Source organism: Martes martes (genome assembly GCF_963455335.1).
Source record: "Martes martes genome assembly, chromosome: X".
Classification (NCBI taxonomy): domain Eukaryota; kingdom Metazoa; phylum Chordata; class Mammalia; order Carnivora; family Mustelidae; genus Martes; species Martes martes.
The window spans coordinates 121902960-121922705 of NC_137897.1; the positions used below are offsets into that span (position 1 = coordinate 121902960).

Genomic DNA, 19746 nt, shown 5'->3' on the forward strand with positions numbered 1-19746 from the left:
ACCCAGTAGTGCAATTGCCAGGTCATAGGGTATCTCTGTTTGTAATTTCTTAAGGAATCTCCACACCGTTTTCCAGAGTGGCTACACCAACTTGCATTCCCACCAACAGTGGAAGAGGGTTCCCCTTTCTCCACATCCTCTCCAACACTTGTTGTTTCCTGCCTTGTTAATCTTTGCCATTCTAACAGGGAAAATTGAACAGCTATGTATAAAATGTTCTTTAAAAAAAAGAAAAAAACCTGGAGACATGAAGAGGAAAGTGCCCAGAGGAGATAGTGAAGGACACCAAGAAAGCAGAGAAGAGGAATAGGGAAGAGAAGAAAGTTAGAAACAGAAGAAACTGAGGAGGCCAGATAGAGCATACAAGGTAGTTGGGGAGAGGGGAGAGGGAAAGAACAAGAATAAGGTTCATGAGTTTGGGGGGCTGGAGAGAGAGAGAGAGTGAGAGAGAGAGAGAGAGAATGAGAGAGGAGGGAGGCCGACCTTGTAATGCAGAGCTAAGAGCTTTATTGAAGTTTAACAGAAAAGAAACCTTGTTTGAAAGGAAGAGACTGGCTATATTTAGTACTGGGTAGGATGTCAGTTCTGAAAATAAACTGCTCCCAGAACCAAATGTAATCCTCTGTGCTGTTGTCACCTGCAGCAAGCTGGCCTCCCTTCCAGGGGAATGAGGAACATGGACACATCAGCTACCTCAGAGTTCCTGACATTGACAAGGACTTGCTTTGCTCCATTATCAAGTTTTAAAACTTCAACTTCTGATTAATATGGGGGGGAGTAGCATAGCTGAAGAAAGTGAAATGTATGTTAGTATATATGTGGGGCAGGGACGTGTCCTGCTAAATAAAAACCAGAATCTAAGCACCATGTGGCCAGATGCTTAATACAATATTCGCTACTTCCATGGTACACTTACAATACATGAATGTGAACACAGGGGCCCAGAAGGAAGTATGATAGGCCATATAGAAGGATATACTTGAGGTACACTATAAGTGGCATAGAGATAAGTCCTGTGGAGAGGTCATGCATACACGATGGCAGACAGGCCAAGGTCAGGCTACATTAGGAAAAGACAGAGACTTAAAGTGCATTTACACACACACACACACACACACACACACTCACTTACTCACTGTGTTGGGAAAGTATAGGTGATCACTGAAATGGGGAAAAAAAAACCCCGAGATAAAACAGGTATTTCAATGGGAGATCTACTTTTTAAAAGCAAAGTGTACCCCCAACACAGGCTCAAACTCACAACCCCAAAATCAAGAGTCACATGCTCTGCAGACTGAGTCAGGCAGGTACCCCCATGGAAGAAAATGCAAGCAGAGTTCCAGAATTCTAAGTTTGAATTTTACCTTATCACTTCCACTGTTACCCTTCTCTAGTCTAGACTGTTTCAACAGCCTCTTAGCTTAGCTATCCTGAATATGTACTCCACAGGGCAGCCAGAGAGATCCTTTTAATATTACAAGTCAGATTATTTCAACTCCTCTGGATCCAGCCCTCTCCTACCTCTCTGGTTTCCTTTGCTACCACTATCCCCACATTTCTTGCAGTCTAGGCATGCTGACCTTCTTGCTCTTCCTAGAACATTCCAAGAACATTCTGGCTTTGGGATTTGCATTTACTCTACCCTCCATGTGGGAGATGCTGTGCCCATATAGCTAAATGGCTTTTTCTCTCACTTTTTTTGAGACTTATCTAATGCCATCTAATGAGAGAGACTTTCCATTACTACCATACATCAAATAGTGGCTGCCTTACTTTATATCAAGTTTATTGGATAAAGAAAGATGATGGGTGGAGATTTCTGATAAACTGTTAGATATCTGGGTCTAGAGCTCATCTAGGAGGTCTGGATCATATTTGGGAGTTTCCATCACTGCAAGCAAGGATAATAGTGTTTGTAATGGTATAGAGGTAAGGGAAAACATGGTATATTCAAGGACCATGTGGGAGTTTTTGAAAACATAGATTTGTTGGTCTCACCCAAGATCTTTTGAATAAGATCTCTGGAGGTGAGACTTAGCAATATGTAGCTTGATAAAGTTCCACATACCATACTGATGTGCAGTCATGGTTAAGAACCACTGCTTGAAAGATACATGCACCTTCACAAAATTTACTAGTAATCTCCACAATGCCAAACCAGCAGATACTTTATATATCTCACTTGACCACTCTGTTGGAATTGATAGTTGATCACTCAACTTCAAACATTTTACTCCCCTGGCTTCCAGGCATCACACTGTCATGATTCTCCTGCCATATTTCTGACCATCCTGTCTCAGTCTATATGATGGACTTCTTTCCTGCCAGTCCCTTAAATATGTATGATCTCCAAAGTTTGGCTTCCTTTCTGTCACTCTTCCACACACTCTCCTACTAGGCTCATCCATTCACATGACTTAAATTTGTGTACTACTGGTGCCCATATTGCCATTCCTGATCCATATCTTCTCTTTTCAAGTTTTTATTTAAATTCTAGATAGTTAACATACAGTGTAATATTAATTTCAGGTGTAGGATTTTTTGATTCATCACTTACAGACAACACCTGGTGTTAGTCAACACGTGTCCTCTTTAATCCCCATCACCCATTTAACCCATCCCCCCACCCACCTCCCCTCCAGCAACCCTCAATTTGTTCTCCATAGTTAAGAGTCTATTTTATGGTTTGCCTCTTTTCCTCCCCATGTTCATGTTACATTTCTTAAATTTCATATGTAAGTGAAATCATATGATATTTGTCTTTTTCTGACTGACTTATTTCACTTAGTGTAATACATTCAACTCTATCCACATTGCTGCAAATGGCAATTTTTCATCTTCTTTATGGCTCAATATTATTCCATTCCATTGCCTTTCATCCATTTTTAGTTTATTTTTGTGTATGGTATAAGCAATTTGTCCAGTTTCGCTCTTTTACATGTGGCTGTCCAGTTTTCCACCACCACTTGTTGAAGAAACTTTTTTCCATTGCATATTCTTTTATTCTTTCCTGCTTTTGTGAAGATTAGTGTGTATATATATATATATATACACACACACACACATATACATATATATATTTGATTTATATTTATATTTATATTTGATATATATGATTTATATATATAAATATATATACATATATTAGTGTGTATATATATATACACACTAATATATATATATATATATACACTAATCTTCTTTGTCCATTCATCGGTCAATGGACATTTGAGCTCTTTCTCTAATTTGGCTATTGTTGATAATGCTACTATGAACACTAGGGTGCATGTACCTCTTTGAATCTGTATTTTTGTATTATTTGGGTAAATAACTGGTAGTGCAGTTGCCTGGCTGTAGGGTACTTCTACTTTTAACTTTACTGTTTTCCAGAGTGGCTGCACCAGTTTGCATTCCCATCAACAGTGCAAGAGGGTTCCTTTTTCTCCACATCTTTGCCAACATCTCTTGTTTCCTCTGTTACTGATTTGAGCTGTGGTTTTGATTTGTATTTCTCTGATGATGAGTGATATTGAGTATCTTTCCATGTGTCTGTGTTAGCCATCTGGATGTCTTCTTTGGAAAAAGGTCTATTCATGTCTTCTGACCATTTTTTAACTGGATTAGTTGTTTTTTGGGTGTTGAATTGTGTAAGTTCTTTATATTTTGGATACCAACCCTTTATTACGTATGTCATTTACAAATATCTTCTCCCATTCTGTAGATTGCCTTTTACTTTTGTTGATTGTGTCCTTCACTGTGCAGAAGCTTTTTATCTTGAAGTCCCAATAGTTTATTTTTGCTTTCGTTTCACTTGCCTCAGAAGATATGTCTAGTAAGAAGTTGCTACAGCCGCTGTCAAAGATGTTGGCTGCCTTTGTTCTTCTCTAGGATTTTTATGGCTTCCTCTTTCGTGTTGAGACTTTCATCCACTTTTAGTTTATTTTTGTGTGTGGCATAAGAAAGTGGTCCAGTTTCACTCTTTTGCATGTGGCTGCCTGGTTTCTCCCACACCATTTGTTGAAGAGATTGTCTTTTTTCCATTGGACATTCTTTCCTGCTTTGTCGAAGATTAGTTGACCATAGAGCTGAGGCTCTCTATTCTGTTCCATTGATCTATGTATCTGTTTTTGTGCCAATACCATACTGTCTTGATCACTACAGCTTTGTAATGTAACCTGAAGCCCAGAACTGTGATGCCCCCAGCTTTCATTCTATTTTTCAAGATTGCTTTGTCTATTCAGAGGTCAACAAAACCAGGAGATGGTTCTTGGAAAAAATTAATAAAATTTATAAACTCTTAGCCAAGCTTATCAAAAGGAAAGGAGCTAAATAAGTAAAATCACAAATGAGAGAAGAGAAACAGTAACTAAAACCACAAAATACAGACAATTATGAGAGAGTATTATGAAAAAAAATATATGCCAACAAACTGGACAACTTGGAAGAAATGGATAAATTCCTAGAAATATATTCACTGGAAAAACTGAAACAGGAAGAAGTAGAAAACTTGAAAGACCAATCAATAACCAGCAAAGAAACTGAATCCATAATAATGTTAAGTGAAATAAGTCAAACAGAGAAAGTCAATTATCACATGGATTCACTTATTTGTGGAACGTAAGGAATAGCATGGAGGACGTTAGGAGAAGGAAGGGGAAAATGAAGGGGGAGAAATCGGAGTGAGAGATGAACCATGAGAGACTATGGACTCTGGGAAACAAATGGAGGGTTTTAGAGGGCAGGGGGTGGGGGGATGGGTAACCTGGTGGTGGGTATTAAGGAGGGCACATATTGCATGGAGCACTGGGTGTTATACACAAACAATGAATCATGGAACACTACAACAAAAACTAATGATGTACTATATGGTGACTAACATAACACAATAGTTAAAAAAAAAAAAAAGAAATTGAATCCATAATAAAACATTTCTCAACAAAGAAAAGTCCAGGGCCGGATGGCTTCCCAGGGGAATTCTACCAGATATTTAAAGAGTTAATACCTATTCTTAAAGAAATGAAATAATAAAAATGAAAGAAAAACTTTCAAACTCATTCTAAGAGGCCAGCATTACCTTGATTCTGAAACAAAACAAAGATTCCAATAATAGAAGAGAACTACAGTCCAATATCCCTGATGAACATGGATGCAAAAATTCTCAACAAAATACTAGCAAATTGAATACAACTGTATGTCAAAAGAATCATTCATCATGTTCAAGTGAGGTTTATTCCTGGGTTGCAAGGGTGGTTCAATATTCACAAATCAATCAACATGACATACCACATTAGCAAAATAAAGGATAAGAACCATATGATCCCCTTAATAGATGCAGAGAAAGCATTTGACAAAGTACAACATCCATTTTTGATTAAAAACCCACAACAAAGTAGAGGTAGAGGAAACATATGTGAACATCATAAAGGCCATATATGAAAACCCCACAGCTAATAGCATCGTCAATGGGAAAAACTAAGAGCTTTTCCTCTACTGTCAGGAACAAGACAGGGATGTCCATTCTGACCACTGTTATTTAACATAATACTAGAAGTCCTAGTCACAGCAATCAGACAACAAAAAGAAATAAAAGTCATTTGAATTGGCAAGGAAGAATTCAAACTTCCACTCTTTGCAGACAACATGATACTCTACGTAGAAAACCCAAAGACTCCTCCAAAAAACTGCCAAAACTGGTGCACAAATTAGTAAAGCTGCAGGATACACAATTAATGTGCAGAAATCTGTTGCATTTCTATACACCAATCATGAAAAAGCAGAAAGAGAAATCAAAGAATTGATCCCATTTACAATTGCACCCAAAACCATAAGATACCTAGGAATAAACCTAAAGATCTGTACTCTGAAAACTATAGAACACTCATGAAAGAAATTGAAGATGACACAAAGAAATGGGAAAACATTCCATGCCCATGGGTTGGAAGAACAAATACTGTTAAAATGTTTATATTACCTCAAAGCAATCTATGCATTTAATGCAATACCTACTAAAATACCACCAACATTTTTCACAGAGGTGGTACAAAAAAATCCTAAAATTAGTATCAAACTGATCTATATCTTCTTATAAAGTCAAAATCCATGTATAATTTTGCCTGGATTACCATTTAGGTACTACATGGGGACCTCAAACCCAACATTCTCAAACCTAATTTTTAAATGTTCCTTCCATATTTCAGTATATGGCATGATTAATACCTCACATCTAATTAGTCACTAAGTCTTGTCTATTCTATAGTCTGCATATCATCCGCTTTTCTTCATCCACACCGCCCCTACCTTGAGTCAGGCCACAATTATCTCTCATCTGATTTAGTGACAGGTTGTGTTGTAGTTTATATGTTTACATGTCCATTTATTCTATCAGACTGTGAGTAATGAGAGGCTAAGACCACTCATTTACTCATTCAACCAGTATGTATTCATCGCTTTATCTTTCACATCTAGTGTATTCCTTGACATTAAGTAGGTGCTCAGTATATGTTTGTTTTACTGAATTACATTGAAACTTACTATGTTACAGATGAGAAAAAATGAACTTAAAGATGAAAAATGACCTGCCAAAACTGCAAAGACTAAGAAACTAAAATTTACATTTCCTTACTGTTAGTCAAGTTTTCTTTGCACAGAACAACTTTGTACCTACCTCCTACCCCTCTATGCTCTCCCACATTATTCTTTTTTTGTCTCTAATTTTTCTATACCATTCTCTCATTATTGGTCATATTGCTCCTATATTTGTTTTCCAGCTTCAATGGGGAAAAATAATTATCACCATCCCTATAGGCTTTTTGGTTAAGAATCTGTATATCCTTGGCATTGTTTACTTCTGGCATCATCACTGCTGAATCAGGATGACCATAGGTCAGCTTTTCATCTGACATTTATAAAGAGTTCCTCTTGATTTCAGTAGGGTATGGATAAAACTGGCCTTATGTAGGAACTTGCAGGCTCTCAAATGGATTTAGCTGCAGTCTGCGAAAAACAGAATGAGGAAAGACTTTCAGAATTTGTGTAGAATACGTGTTTTATGCAGACAAATTAAGAAACTATGGGTTTAATTATAAGTGAGAGAAATTGATATTTTATTGGATTTATGCATGAAGATTCTGATAATTATTGTTTTAGACACTGTATCGGACCATCATACAAAATTGTTTCTTTATGTATAATCTATTTCTACTTGCTACAATTTAGTAAAACCTAAGTAAGAAACCTAAATAATCTCAGTACATTCTAGGAATATGAAGAAAATATGTGGGCCATGCTTTCCAGAGAAAATTTCTGCTCCTAATTTGTTCAGACTATGAGTATAGGGGACCCTCTTAGAATGGTTTATAAAACATATTGTTTTCACGTCTTTGTATCTTCATTAGTTCTCTTATATCTGCTTGTAATTGTTTTCATTCGTCCTTTTATTTATCAAATATTTTCTGAGCATCTACTCTGTGCCAGGCATTATGCTAAATTTGGGAGATTCAGTGACGGTTCTTTTTGCACTTCCTTCTGTCATCCCCTCTCTTACCTCTTGGTTTTTGCACATGGTATTCCCTCTGGCTCTAATGTCTTTCCCACCCTTCAACTTTATATTTAAATATCACTTTTTCTAGGAAGCATTCAATAACACCCTCAATATTGGATTAGGTGTATTTCCTCTCTGCTCCCTTACATAACACTTATCCTTTATTATACTTGTCTGTTTGCTACCCTTCCTACTAAATTATGAACCCCTTGGACCAGGGATTCATTGACTAATTATATATTAATTAATAGCATATATAACCTAGTATCTATATTAATAACATAGAATTAACTTATTCTATATATTAATTTATTACTATATTATTATACTGTGAGCCTATATTAAGGCACCAATGAAAATAACTGAGATTATTCAAACTTCTCATCTCTTAGGATGATACCCATAAAAAATGATAATTAGGTTAATGATCATTCATTCAACAGTGCCTTCTATGGGCCACTCACTAAGTTCTGATTATTCAACAACTAAATTTCTTCCTCTTGTGGAGTTGACACTCAAGTGGGTAGGGAAAGATGTTTGTTCTGTGCCAGATACTGTTCTAAGCATTTCACATGTTTTAACCCATTATAATTCTCACAACAACCCTATGAAGTATATTTGTAAGTTGTACTGATTTTACAAATAAGAAAACAAGGCCCAAAGAGATTAAGTAACTTGGCCAAGGATTTATAGCTGGCAAGTGGCTGATCTGGAATTCAACTCAGGTTGACTCATTTCAGAGTTTACACTCTTAATCACTACACCAGAGAACCCTCTCATCTGTAAATCTCTTCAAGGATTTTTGCTCTAACTTTTCCAAATTACTCGATATCCCTGAATATTCCAGGTTATTATATACTGTTTAGGTGTCTGTCCTTTTCTTTATCACCCTTAATTATAATTATCTGTCTCCCACTCTAGACAGTGATCTCTTTGAAGGTAGATATAACACAACATATTTGTCTTCACTGCTGTATCCCCAGGGCCTGGCACACTTGGTCACTCAATTATTGCCTATTAAATGAATAAAAAACTGACTCTTGGTAATCAACATAAATATTTTTATTTGTGCTTTAAGCTGTTGTGTTTCTGAAAGATTATTTGCAGTTTCATGATTTTTGAAAAGATATTGGGATAGTACAATGATGTACAGAAATTGGTGTTGAGACACTACAAAATTCACTATGTGATATCTGACAACTTGATTTACAAACTGGTTAGAATGAGTGTATTTCAGGAAACATGCTTTCTTAGCTCTTTAGTTAATGGTGTGCTTTTCAGGAAACACATTTAGACATATTCATTGAATTGTCTAAAATCATATAACTAGTTAGTGAAAGTGTTGGCCTAGAAGCAAACACAGGTCTCCTGTCTCCCAGTCCAATGGCTTTTTTCTCTTTAGAGACACCTTGTTGACATTAACTCAAATCCAACTGAATTTGGACATACTGTCTTAGCACAGATCAACACACCTACATCTAAAAGCCAGTAATTTCAAAAAATAAGTAAGCTTGAAGAACACCAGATAAATCACTCTGCCCTCCAAATATCTTCCTTACTACTATGTTTTAGAAATCTCTAAGTTATAGTTTTATGATTAATTAAATACACTCTTCCATACTTACAACAACTGGTTGTCCAAATCATTTCTTTTTTTTAAAAGATTTTATTTATTTATTTGACAGATAGAGATCACAAGTAGGCAGAGAGACAGGCAGAGAGAGAGAGAGAGAGAGAGAGAGAGGAGGAAGCAGGCTCCCTGCTGAGCAGAGAGCCTGATGTGGGGCTCAATCCCAGGATCCTGGGATCATGACCCAAGCCGAAGGCAGAGGCTTTAGCCCACTGAGCCATCCAGGGACCCCCAAATTGTTTCTGATATGACAGCTAAGTCAAAAAGATTTTGAGAAAAAGGTTAAGTATTTAACAAAGTCTACTGAGTAATCAGGACAGGACATAAATGGAAGTGTTATAGGAGTTACAAATGTAGAAGTAAGTTAGGGTATTAGTAAATACTATCATAGAGCTTTAGAACAGAAAGGAGCCTTAGAGTCAGGGAAGTATTCACAGAGGAATTAGGACCCTGATGTAGAAAATGAATAAATATGTACAATCATGTGAAGGATACATATGGAAAGCTGGATTGGCAGCCATGTGCGCTGGTATTTTAGAGGAGTGAAACATTCAACTTTTCTTATGTTAAAAGATACGTTGAGAAGTTATTGAATGTATAGAGTCAGAGAATAACTTGATTGACAAGCAAAGCAATTTAAACTTAATGCTGTAGGAATTAGTAATAAGTTTTTGAACAAAGGAATAAAGTATGAAAATAAGTCACATTTAAGAAAGATAAATTTGGCATATATCTGCTTAAATTTAAAACTGGAGCTTAAAGTAATAAAAGGATTTCAATCATTGAAATCATCTCCTGCCTTTCCTGTGGGCTTCATTAGGGTGAGAACAAATTCTTAATTTTCATATTTACTCTTCATTGAGCACTTACTATGTGCCACACACATGATAAACCTTTCAAATGCAAGACCTTATTCAGTTGATAGGAAATAGCACAATCCTGTGTTGTGGGGACTATTGTTACTTCCATTTTATAGATGAATGGAGGAAACAGGTTCAGAGAGGTTAAGTGACATGCCCAAAGTCGGATAGCTCATAAATTTAGGAGCAAAAATTTGAACCCTGATCTGTTTGACACAAATCTAGCTAGTACAGTAGTTGGCACATAGTTGATGTGCAATAAATACCTGTTGAAAAAATGGGTGAATGAATATATCAGTAAATCTATCCTCTTCTGCTGATGAAACTACAGATTAATGTTTTTCATGATCTTGATAAGCTCAAGTCAATATTAAGAGTAAAGAAAATGTTTGAGCCATGAAAGAGAAAAATTTACATAGGCAAATCTCTTGGCTCTAGAAGTTCTAATTAGGAAGAGATCTGGATTTGCTTAGAAATTATATACACACACACATACGTGTGTGTGTGTGTGTGTGTGTGTGTGTGTATACAGTATACATACCTACATATCAACAAAAGAGTTTGGAGAACCTTTGACCCACACATACACATATGAGTATGTAGATCCACACAAGCATGTGTATTTTTAATCCCATGCTTTCTTCTGTTTTCTTAATCCTCCTGAGAGGGTGTAAATAACAGAATGTCAGAGCTAGAAGGGACTTTAGCAATTACCAGCAATTATCAGATCTTTTTATGTAAATGTAGAAATTGAGACACTAGAGGGAAAGTAAATTGCAAAGGTCACATAAGGAGTTAGAGTAAGATTAAGGATCTCAGGTTCGTGACTCACACAGGTTTGTTTTACTCTGAACTGTCACCATTTACCATCTCAATTTTATAGATGGGGTAAGCAAGGCATCCTAAGAATGTTGATGATCAAGCTCCTGCTACTTGTCCATTGAAGCAGGACTTGAAATCAGATCTCTTTTATTTTAAATATGAGGCTTGTTTTCAACCAAGTGGTTCTGTCTCAATGCCCAAAACAAAGACCCGTTCCTACTGAGTTAAACAGTGGACTGAGGATAATTTACAGAAAACTTTGTCCTTCACTTTCAGAGAAATTGTCCAAAGCTGCTTTATTTTCAGAAGACTGGCAGCCCTAAGGGGGCTGCAGGAAGGCAGGGATTTTGTCTTCCTTATTGAATCCACAATCCCCAGAGCAAAAGAAGGCAGAACATTTTTGTTGTTGTTGACTATATGGCATACTCAAGGCAGGAAGGGAAAGTAAGGTGGGTAATGGTTTCCCAGCGATGATGGATGGATAATCATTATTAGGGTTAGTGGGAATGAATGTGGGTAAGAGGTGGGAGAAACCCTTAAACAAAGGAGAAGCTCTGTCTGATAGAAGCTGCAATCACTCGGCAGAGATATTTAAATGAGGCCTCCTTAAAATCGTTACTTTCCACCCCACCCCCTATTCCCCTTTAAATTTTGTTTCAGTCATTACCCAGGGACCGGATACAGAGATTCCTATGGGGAGTTCTAATGGGTCGATTCAATTTCAGCTGGATGACGCCACTTAGCTAAGCATTAAGAGCTACGGCTCCGGGAAAGCCAACGGCACAGAGAGAGGGAGAGAAAGAAATAACAAGGAGCAATAAATCCCTTTCCTCCCACCCTCCCCTATAATCCATTCACAAGACCTTCAGAAATCACCTACATTCACAAAACAGCCGGCTAGCTGAGCTGAACACACTGCAGTCTCACTCCCCTCCCCCCGTCTCTGCAGATTATATAGCAGCACACCCTGAGCTGTATAAATAATCACACACTAGCGGTATCTATTGCTCTGTTGAGATACCCTGTGTCTACAACTGCAGTTTCTGCTGCTTCGGTTCATCCGTCAGATTGGAGGAGACAGAGGCGGAGGTGGAGGCGGAGGCAAAAGAGAAAGAGGGGGAGGAGGTAAAGAAGGAAGAAGGGGGGGAGAGGGGGGGGAGGGAAGAGGAGGGGAAGGAAAACGCCGAAGGAGGAGGGGGAAAAGAAAGAGGAGGAGGAGGAGAAGGGGAGGAGAAAGAGGCGGAGGAGGAGGGGGAGGAGAAATAGAAGAAGGAGGAGGAGAAAGAAGAGGAGGAGGAGGAGATGAACAACTTACCCCGCTGAGCTTTCTTTGGGGAATACGTGCATCAAGATTGAGATCTCCATGTAAAATCTATACAAAGTATCTGCCACTACAGGTCTGACTCTCCTCCCCACCCCCCACCCCGCACCACCGTTTTTTTTTTTTTTCTTTTTCTTTCTTTCTTTCTTTCTCTTTTTTTTTTCTTTCCGTTTTCTCTGCTGTGTCAGAAAGACCGACACAGAACTATCTGTTTCTGGCTCCACTGCCAGTGAAGGAGTTTTCATTCAGACTTTCCGAAGAGAGGTGGAGAAACCTAAAGACTCAGGAGAAGAAGAGGTCTTTTGAGCCAAATGGGGCATTAGTTCTTCTGCTTTCCTCAGCATGGATAAACCCTTTCCTCAAGGTAAGCCATAGAGATTACCTCTTAAAGACCCTAGAATTCTTTCTGTGCAATGCATATATTGCCATTCATTCCAGCCATCCTGTGTGTGTGTGTGTGTGTGTGTGTGTGTGTGTGTGCGCGCGCCCGCGAGCGCGCGTTCGTGTGTGTGCGCGCGCGCGCGTGCGCGTGTGTGCACGCGTACAAGAGCAAACGCATGGGTAAAATAAAATGAAAACCATTTAAATGACATTTTAATGAATCAGCTTTTGCAAAGAATTATCCGGATTAGAAATTTATAAATCAAAATGGAACTTCAAAATAACCCTTTCGTAGCCAAATGTCAATTTAATTTTTAGCCTGTTGACCTTTAAATACATTTTGGTTCTTGCCTAAGCCCCTTATAGCGCAGCCTAACCACCCAAGCTGAGGACGTAGGGAGAGCCCGTGCTGAGGCCAGTCTGGCTGCCCAGCGGGCATCCTGTCAGCGTGGGGCTAGTCTGCTATTGGCTCACAAGTCTGGGCTGTGCATCGTTCAGATTTCATCACATCACCTTGCCCTGGGTAGAAATGGCGCAAGCTGACACGGCATAACCCCCTACTTACATTGAGTCAGAGCAATGATTTAGAAATCTCTGGATCCATGCCTGGGTGTGTGTGCACATGTCTCCGTGTGGCATACGGAAATTTTGTCGAAAGTGAGAACCTGTGATCATGCCCAGTTAACCAATAGGCATTTGATAGGACCTAGGACAGTGCTTTACACTCCTTCCATTCCTCTAGCCAAGCATGATTAGCATTCACCTCTGCGTGCGGCAAACCAAGTTGGATGAACAGAAAACAGACCTGCAACTCTTAAACAGAAAATCTATTTTGAAATGCAAACTATTGTTGCTTTTTTGGGTACGTTAAGACCTCATTGTAACATAATGTGCTATGACATGAATTTGGATATACCAGGTGTTAAATCATGCTCCCAACAAGGCAGCTGCATATATACATAACCAATAAGGTACTGACTAGCATTTTATCCATAAGGGAGTATTAGTCTTGTTCCCTGTACCTCTAAATAAACATTTACTAAGACTTTATTCTATGCATTTTGGTTTCTTTGTGTTCTGTTTTTAGGTCTCTCTAGCTGTGGAACAATCTATATGGTGATCTGAGTGACTTGGATTTAGAAGGTTTTTACTCAGGGTAGAGGAGTTGGATAGTGAGGAATGAAAAAACCTAAAGGAAGGAGACTAATTCTTCATGAAAGACTTTTTGAGACAGAGAAATACAACCAACAAACCCAGTATAAAAAATGTAGAGCATCAAAACAAGAAGGGGCCTTAAAAGCCCCCTTTTCGTGCCTCTCATTTTGCAGATAAAATGAGGCTTGGGATAGAAGTCGTTTGCCCACAGTCACACAACAAAGTAGTTAAGACTGGAACTTAAATTTCACGTATCTTGTAAAAGGGTATGGGGTTTAAAGAAAATCCCTACTTCTTAAGTGAACAACTAGCATTTTCTTCAGGATTAGAAGTATGTGAATTCATTCGATATTACAATTTTCCCTGTATTGCTCATCACTAAAATACCTACATCTTTAAAAATGCAAGGTCTTTAAACTGCTAGACTCTCTAGTTTGAGTCTTAATGAAACTATTAAAGTAATGCATAGAGCTGGGGTAGCAGAGTGACAAGTTAAGAGTTAAATGTGGTGAGAACCTGGCAGCTCCAGCAAGATGTATGTGGTAGGAGGGAGGCCCAGTCAGTGGCTGAGAGGTTAGTAATGTAAACTATATACAACTTGGTATTTGTAAGGGGGAAGTGCTTTGATAGAGATGCAAATGCTTTTGCACAGAGAGGGATTTTTGGAGAGCAGACTTTGGAACAGTAGAACTAAGAAAACATATAAAGCCATAGCAGAAATTCCCCCTATGTTTGCTTTCAGTTATTCTGAGAAGGAGTGTATGTAACAGCAGAGCACAGAAAAAAGTAACACACCCCAGAGCTGTTACACAGTAAGGTACAAAACAGCACTGAACCCATGGGAGTGGGATAAAACAGGAGCCGAGCTCTCCTTCCCTCCCCTCCTCTTCTTTGAAATTGAGGTTGAGTCATATTGTATCAGAAAGGATTTACCAGAAAAATCAGAACTGTCTAAGGCTGTTAGCATAGTAGGACTTTAGATTAGGGAAGTTTTCAACTTTGGTTTCAACATGGCAGATTTTGGGTTCCAGGGAGTAAATACATTTTCCTTTCATTAACAAACAGAATTTCTTGAATAGGTTTAGCTCTCTAGTCCCTAAGTTGGCATAAGAAAAGAAATTTCTGTTTAGATTGAACAGAAAATTTCAGGGCTACAGGAAAACTGTTGAGAAAGCTCCGAGCACCTGGCCAGAGGGACTGAGATGGGAGTGGGTTTACAATGCATCATTCATTACTGCAGAGGCACTACGTGACAGAAATCACTAGATCCCACCAATGTGCAGCCAAGACTTGTAATCACCTTGGCTCCTATTTTAATGATATGTGATATGCATATTCTCTCTCTCATTTAATAGAATATGGAACTGACCAACAGCACAGTTTCTTAACTGGTTTTGCTCACAATGAATTGCTCTTTAGCGGGTGGATTTCTGAATCATAAACATGCATGCAGTCATAGTTTTTCATCTAATCTATGTGCTGTAACAGTCTCTCTTGCCTATTTACTTCTCAGTCCCCCCCCTTACCTTCCCCTATGGTATCTATTTGGGTTCCTCCTGTTAGCCGGATCAAATCAGCAAACATTTTATTGTCATTCAGTCCCCTTTTATTCTTCTAATTTTGCCCGGGTCCTCCTTCCGCCTATATTGCAGATTTTCCACAGTCCATTCTGATAAAAGATTTGGTAGGGCAGGAGTTCATTCTGTTAAGCCTCTTGTAAACAAGGCGATAGTACCTCATCATCCCAGACCAATGCCCAAAGTTTCCTTTAATTATCCAACCGGCATCGCAACTTTTCAGTCTTATAGCAATCTAATCAATATCCAGATACACCTTCTCAACTTAAGCACCATATACCCTTCTGCTGCCAAGACAGGATCCCCTTTGAACATGGTTCTGAGTCATTTCTATTATGACCTAGATTCCTCCAAGCTTAGCTTTTCAACCTTCTGGGCATGTCCCTGAGATACCTAGTGATATCTTTGGAATCCCAGAGGATTATCTTTTGTAACTTTGAGACCTTGTACGCCTTCCTTTGAGTTATTGATTCTTAGAATTTCCACTATGTTTTGAGTCTAATTTCCTTCGGGAAACCAATGAGTCTAAAATGCTTCCAGTGTGTTTGTTACTGTTCTTATAAAGGACACGAAGGGCCCCATGCATTCTTTATCTGATCAACGGGGAATAAATCTATTTCTTATAAATTTGCCAAAAGACTCTTCCTGATGCAAAGTTTCCACATGCACATACTCTGCAAGTGAGGTGAACAATGTGTCTTTGTTTTTTTTTTTTTTTTAAGATTTTACTTATTTATTTGTCAGAGAGAGAGATTGAGCATAAGCAGGGGGAGTGGCAGGCAGAGGAGAAGCAGGCTCCCCGCTGAGCAAGGAGCGCGCGCCCCCCCCCCCCCACCGAGCGGGGCTCCCTGGGATCCTGACCTGAGCCAAAGGCAGACCCTTAACTAACTGAGCCACCCAGATGTCCCGTGTCTTCGTTTATTTAGGTGTTCCAATGAAAACTACTTTTTCCTTTCCAAAGCTGAGATTATGAATCTCAACCAAGTTCAGTAAAGGTAGATATAGAAGGTTTCAGGGGGCTGTGAGTCCAAGTAAATAAAAGAGACACGGGGCGCCTGCGTGGCTTAGTTGCTAAGCGGCTGCCGTCAGCTCAGATCATGATCCCAGGGTCCTGGGATTGAGCCCCACATATCAGGCTTCCTGCTCAGCGGGGAGCCTGCTTTTCCCTCTGCCCTTCCCCCTGCTTGTGTTCCCTCTCTTGCTCTCTCTCTCTGTCAAATAAATAAATAAAATATTTTTTTAAAAAAAGAGACATAAATTTTGCTTTTGAATGCTGAAATGAAAAAGGGCATGTTCCTTAATTTACCCTCAAGGATTGAAGATATAGAAGGTGTAGATTAAGAGAAATTTTTGTCAAATTGTGTAGTTATAGAACTAAAGACCATCATGGGGCAGAGTCCTTCAAAATCACCTAGTTTACCCCTATAATTATATAGATGGTGAAATTGAGGCCCAAACAAAGCAAGTGATTTGACGAAAGTTTCATAGATATTTGAGTCCTAGAACGTCCATAGTGTTTATTTGCATTCCCCTGTGCTGCATGAAATGACAGCAAAACAACTAGCTAAAAAGTGAAATTATAGTCAGACTGGTTCTTTTCTGTGATGTGCCAGAAAAGTTATTTTTAACCAAATTAAATCTTCTTTTCAAAAACCGAACAGATGTAAATTCAACTAAACAGGTTTACGCGGGGATATAGCCTCGAAAGGCAATGAGGCTGGTCATATTATTAGCCCCTGAGTCCTTTGTGAGCGGCACCCTTCTCTTTCCTGTTATTGAGCTTTGGGTACATTTCGGTGTCATGTTTGCTTGCTTATGGAAACCTAATCAAGCACTATCCTCTTTCACTTGTTCATTTCTATTACTCATTCAAGCTTTGCATTCCATACAGTAGTGTGAGTAATCGATCTATTTTGAGGAGGCCTGAAATATGATGGATTTCAAATATATGCTTTATTCATGCTAGTGTTTCCTGGGTCCTAATGCCTCCAGGATGACTCTTGGATTTGTGCTTAGGTTTTCTTGTGTATACCTTTTTGGCCGGTCAGTCTTCCAGGTGTGATACAGTGATCTACTGTTTGTACCATATTTTCCTCATAGTCACCAGTATCAGTATTAAGCTCCATCAAATCCTTCAGGGAATGACCGCCCAACTCTTCCTGACTGTGGTGCTGTGGAGACACAAGTAGGTGCTCTGTAGATATTCAACTTGGTTTAAATAGGTGCCGTTACAGGTGACATTTCAAATAACTCAGGGATCATCTTACATTGTTCTCCCATCCCCAGTGTTTGATTCTGGAGCCGCACTACCGCTTAGAAAGAGTTACCTCCTCAAGGAGTTAAAGCAGACTAAAGGTGAGGAGAACTGCAGGATGATTAGTCTTGGCTTCCGTACACTGTGGGGTGGTTTTTTCCTGTTACTCTACAAATAGCCTGATTTTCGCTCTCGGTTTCTCTGCCATATCACTGCCGTTACTGCATCCTGCCTGCTTGTAGTCACTGAATCCAGCAATTTCTTTCTCATCTGTTTATTATGCTTCTCAGAAATTCTACCGAAAGGAGAACGTGTGTACCGATATCCCATCAATCAAAAAAATACAGATGTACATGTGTATAAATGTCTCCTACATATACACATGCAACTTCTCACGGAAGACTTTTGAGGCTTTTTCTTTTTGTTTTACATCAGCATTACTACAGGATGTGGCCTTTGCGTTTGAAATTAGCTTCCAGTTTTATCAGAATTTTGAGGCTCAGGGCCTGGGTTTCCCCGTCAGCAAGCATCTCAATGGTCTGGCTGCTCCTGTGACCCCGGTCGTGTGACGAAATACAAAAGGAAGCCATGGTGTGGGCTTTGCTCCCCGAGAGCTTTATGGCCCGGATGCGTTAAGCAGATTTGCCCGTACAGAAGTCGGTGAGGTCGACTGCGGAACAGAGGCGTAACCCGGACCCCAACCGTAACCCTAAAGTGATTGAAGGTCGTGGTAGAGTTAGGGCCTGAGCTTTCGTCGTTCCCTGCAAAGTAGTCCTGCCCGTGTCTCCTCACGTATTGCGTCTGCCTCTTCTCTCCTAGGATTTTCTGATGTGCCCTAAGGTCCGTGTAACTGGAAGGGCTATTTATCACCACAAGTGCCACCCTGACCCCAAAGCACTCAGAAGTCCAGAAGCAAAGGAAGATGGATGCCGCCGTGACGGACGACTTCCAACAGATCCTCCCTATCGAGCAGCTGCGCTCTACTCACGCGAGCAATGACTACGTGGAGCGGCCTCCGGCCCCCTGTAAACAGGCCCCGTCCAGCCCTTCCCTGGCGGCGCGCACTCACAAGTCCGACTGGTCGCCGGCCACCGTGCCTCCCGCTCTTCCCCGCAGTCTCAGCCAGTGCCACCAGCTGCAGCCCTTGCCGCAGCATCTGAGCCAGTCCAGCATCGCCAGCTCCGTGTCCCAGAGCACCACCGCCTCCGACCAAAGGCTCTTGGCCGGCATTACGCCCTCGCCGTCGGGCCAGTCCATCATCCGAACGCAGCCCGGAGCAGGGGCCCCCCCAAAGGCCGACGGTGCTCTGAAGGGAGGCGCTGCGCAATCCCCGGGGCGCCCCGGGGAGCACCTCTTCATTTGCGAGGAGTGCGGCCGCTGCAAATGCGTCCCCTGCACGGCGGCCCGTCCTCTCCCCTCCTGCTGGCTGTGCAACCAGCGTTGCCTTTGCTCCGCCGAGAGCCTCCTCGACTACGGCACTTGCCTCTGCTGCGTCAAGGGCCTCTTCTACCACTGCTCCAGCGACGACGAAGACAACTGCGCCGACGAGCCCTGCTCCTGCGGGCCCAGCTCGTGCTTCGTCCGCTGGGCGGCCATGAGCCTCATCTCCCTCGTCCTCCCTTGCCTGTGCTGCTACCTGCCGACCCGCGGGTGCCTGCATCTGTGCCAGCGGGGCTACGACGGCCTCCGGCGACCGGGCTGCCGCTGTAAGCGACACACCAACACCGTGCGCAGGAGGGTCCCCGCCCGTAGCGCGCCGCTCCCCAAGGCCCAGGAGAAGTCCGTATGACCTTCCCACAGCGCGGGTCCAGGGCTTTCTCCCTCTCGCGCCCGTTAGGAGAGTGCAGGCCTCATCGTCGAGGAGGGGGAGGACGAGGAAAGCAGCCCACGCTGGGGCCCCACCACTTTTGCTCCCGCGGTGTCAGGCGACGGCCGAGTTCTTTCTCGCAGCGTCCGTGCCACTTCTCTTCCACCTCCTCACGCCTCGCCGCGCTAGCCACGCGGCTGTCCCGGCAAATTCCGGTGATGCGCAGGCACGAGAGTCAGACACCAAGGACCGACAGAGCCGGCAACGTGGAGGGTTCGGGGCTCCCCCACGTCAGGCCTCTCGACGCAGGCTCCGAGCGTCCCTCCGCTGTGCACAGTGCCTTTGGAAACTCTCTTCCAAGACAGTTTTCAGGGGTGCGTGTGGAACAGGGAATCCGAC

The 19746-nt window shown here is 41.0% G+C and overlaps 1 protein-coding gene across 1 annotated transcript; it reads left to right on the top strand.

Moving 5' to 3' along the window:
• Positions 1-18462: 18462 nt before the first annotated feature.
• SPRY3 (sprouty RTK signaling antagonist 3) lies at positions 18463-19329 on the top strand (the record flags this gene model as incomplete). Its single annotated transcript, XM_080795187.1, has 1 exon — positions 18463-19329. One exon carries the CDS (start codon positions 18463-18465, stop codon positions 19327-19329), a length of 867 nt encoding a protein of 288 aa, XP_080651313.1.
• Positions 19330-19746: the final 417 nt, after the last annotated feature.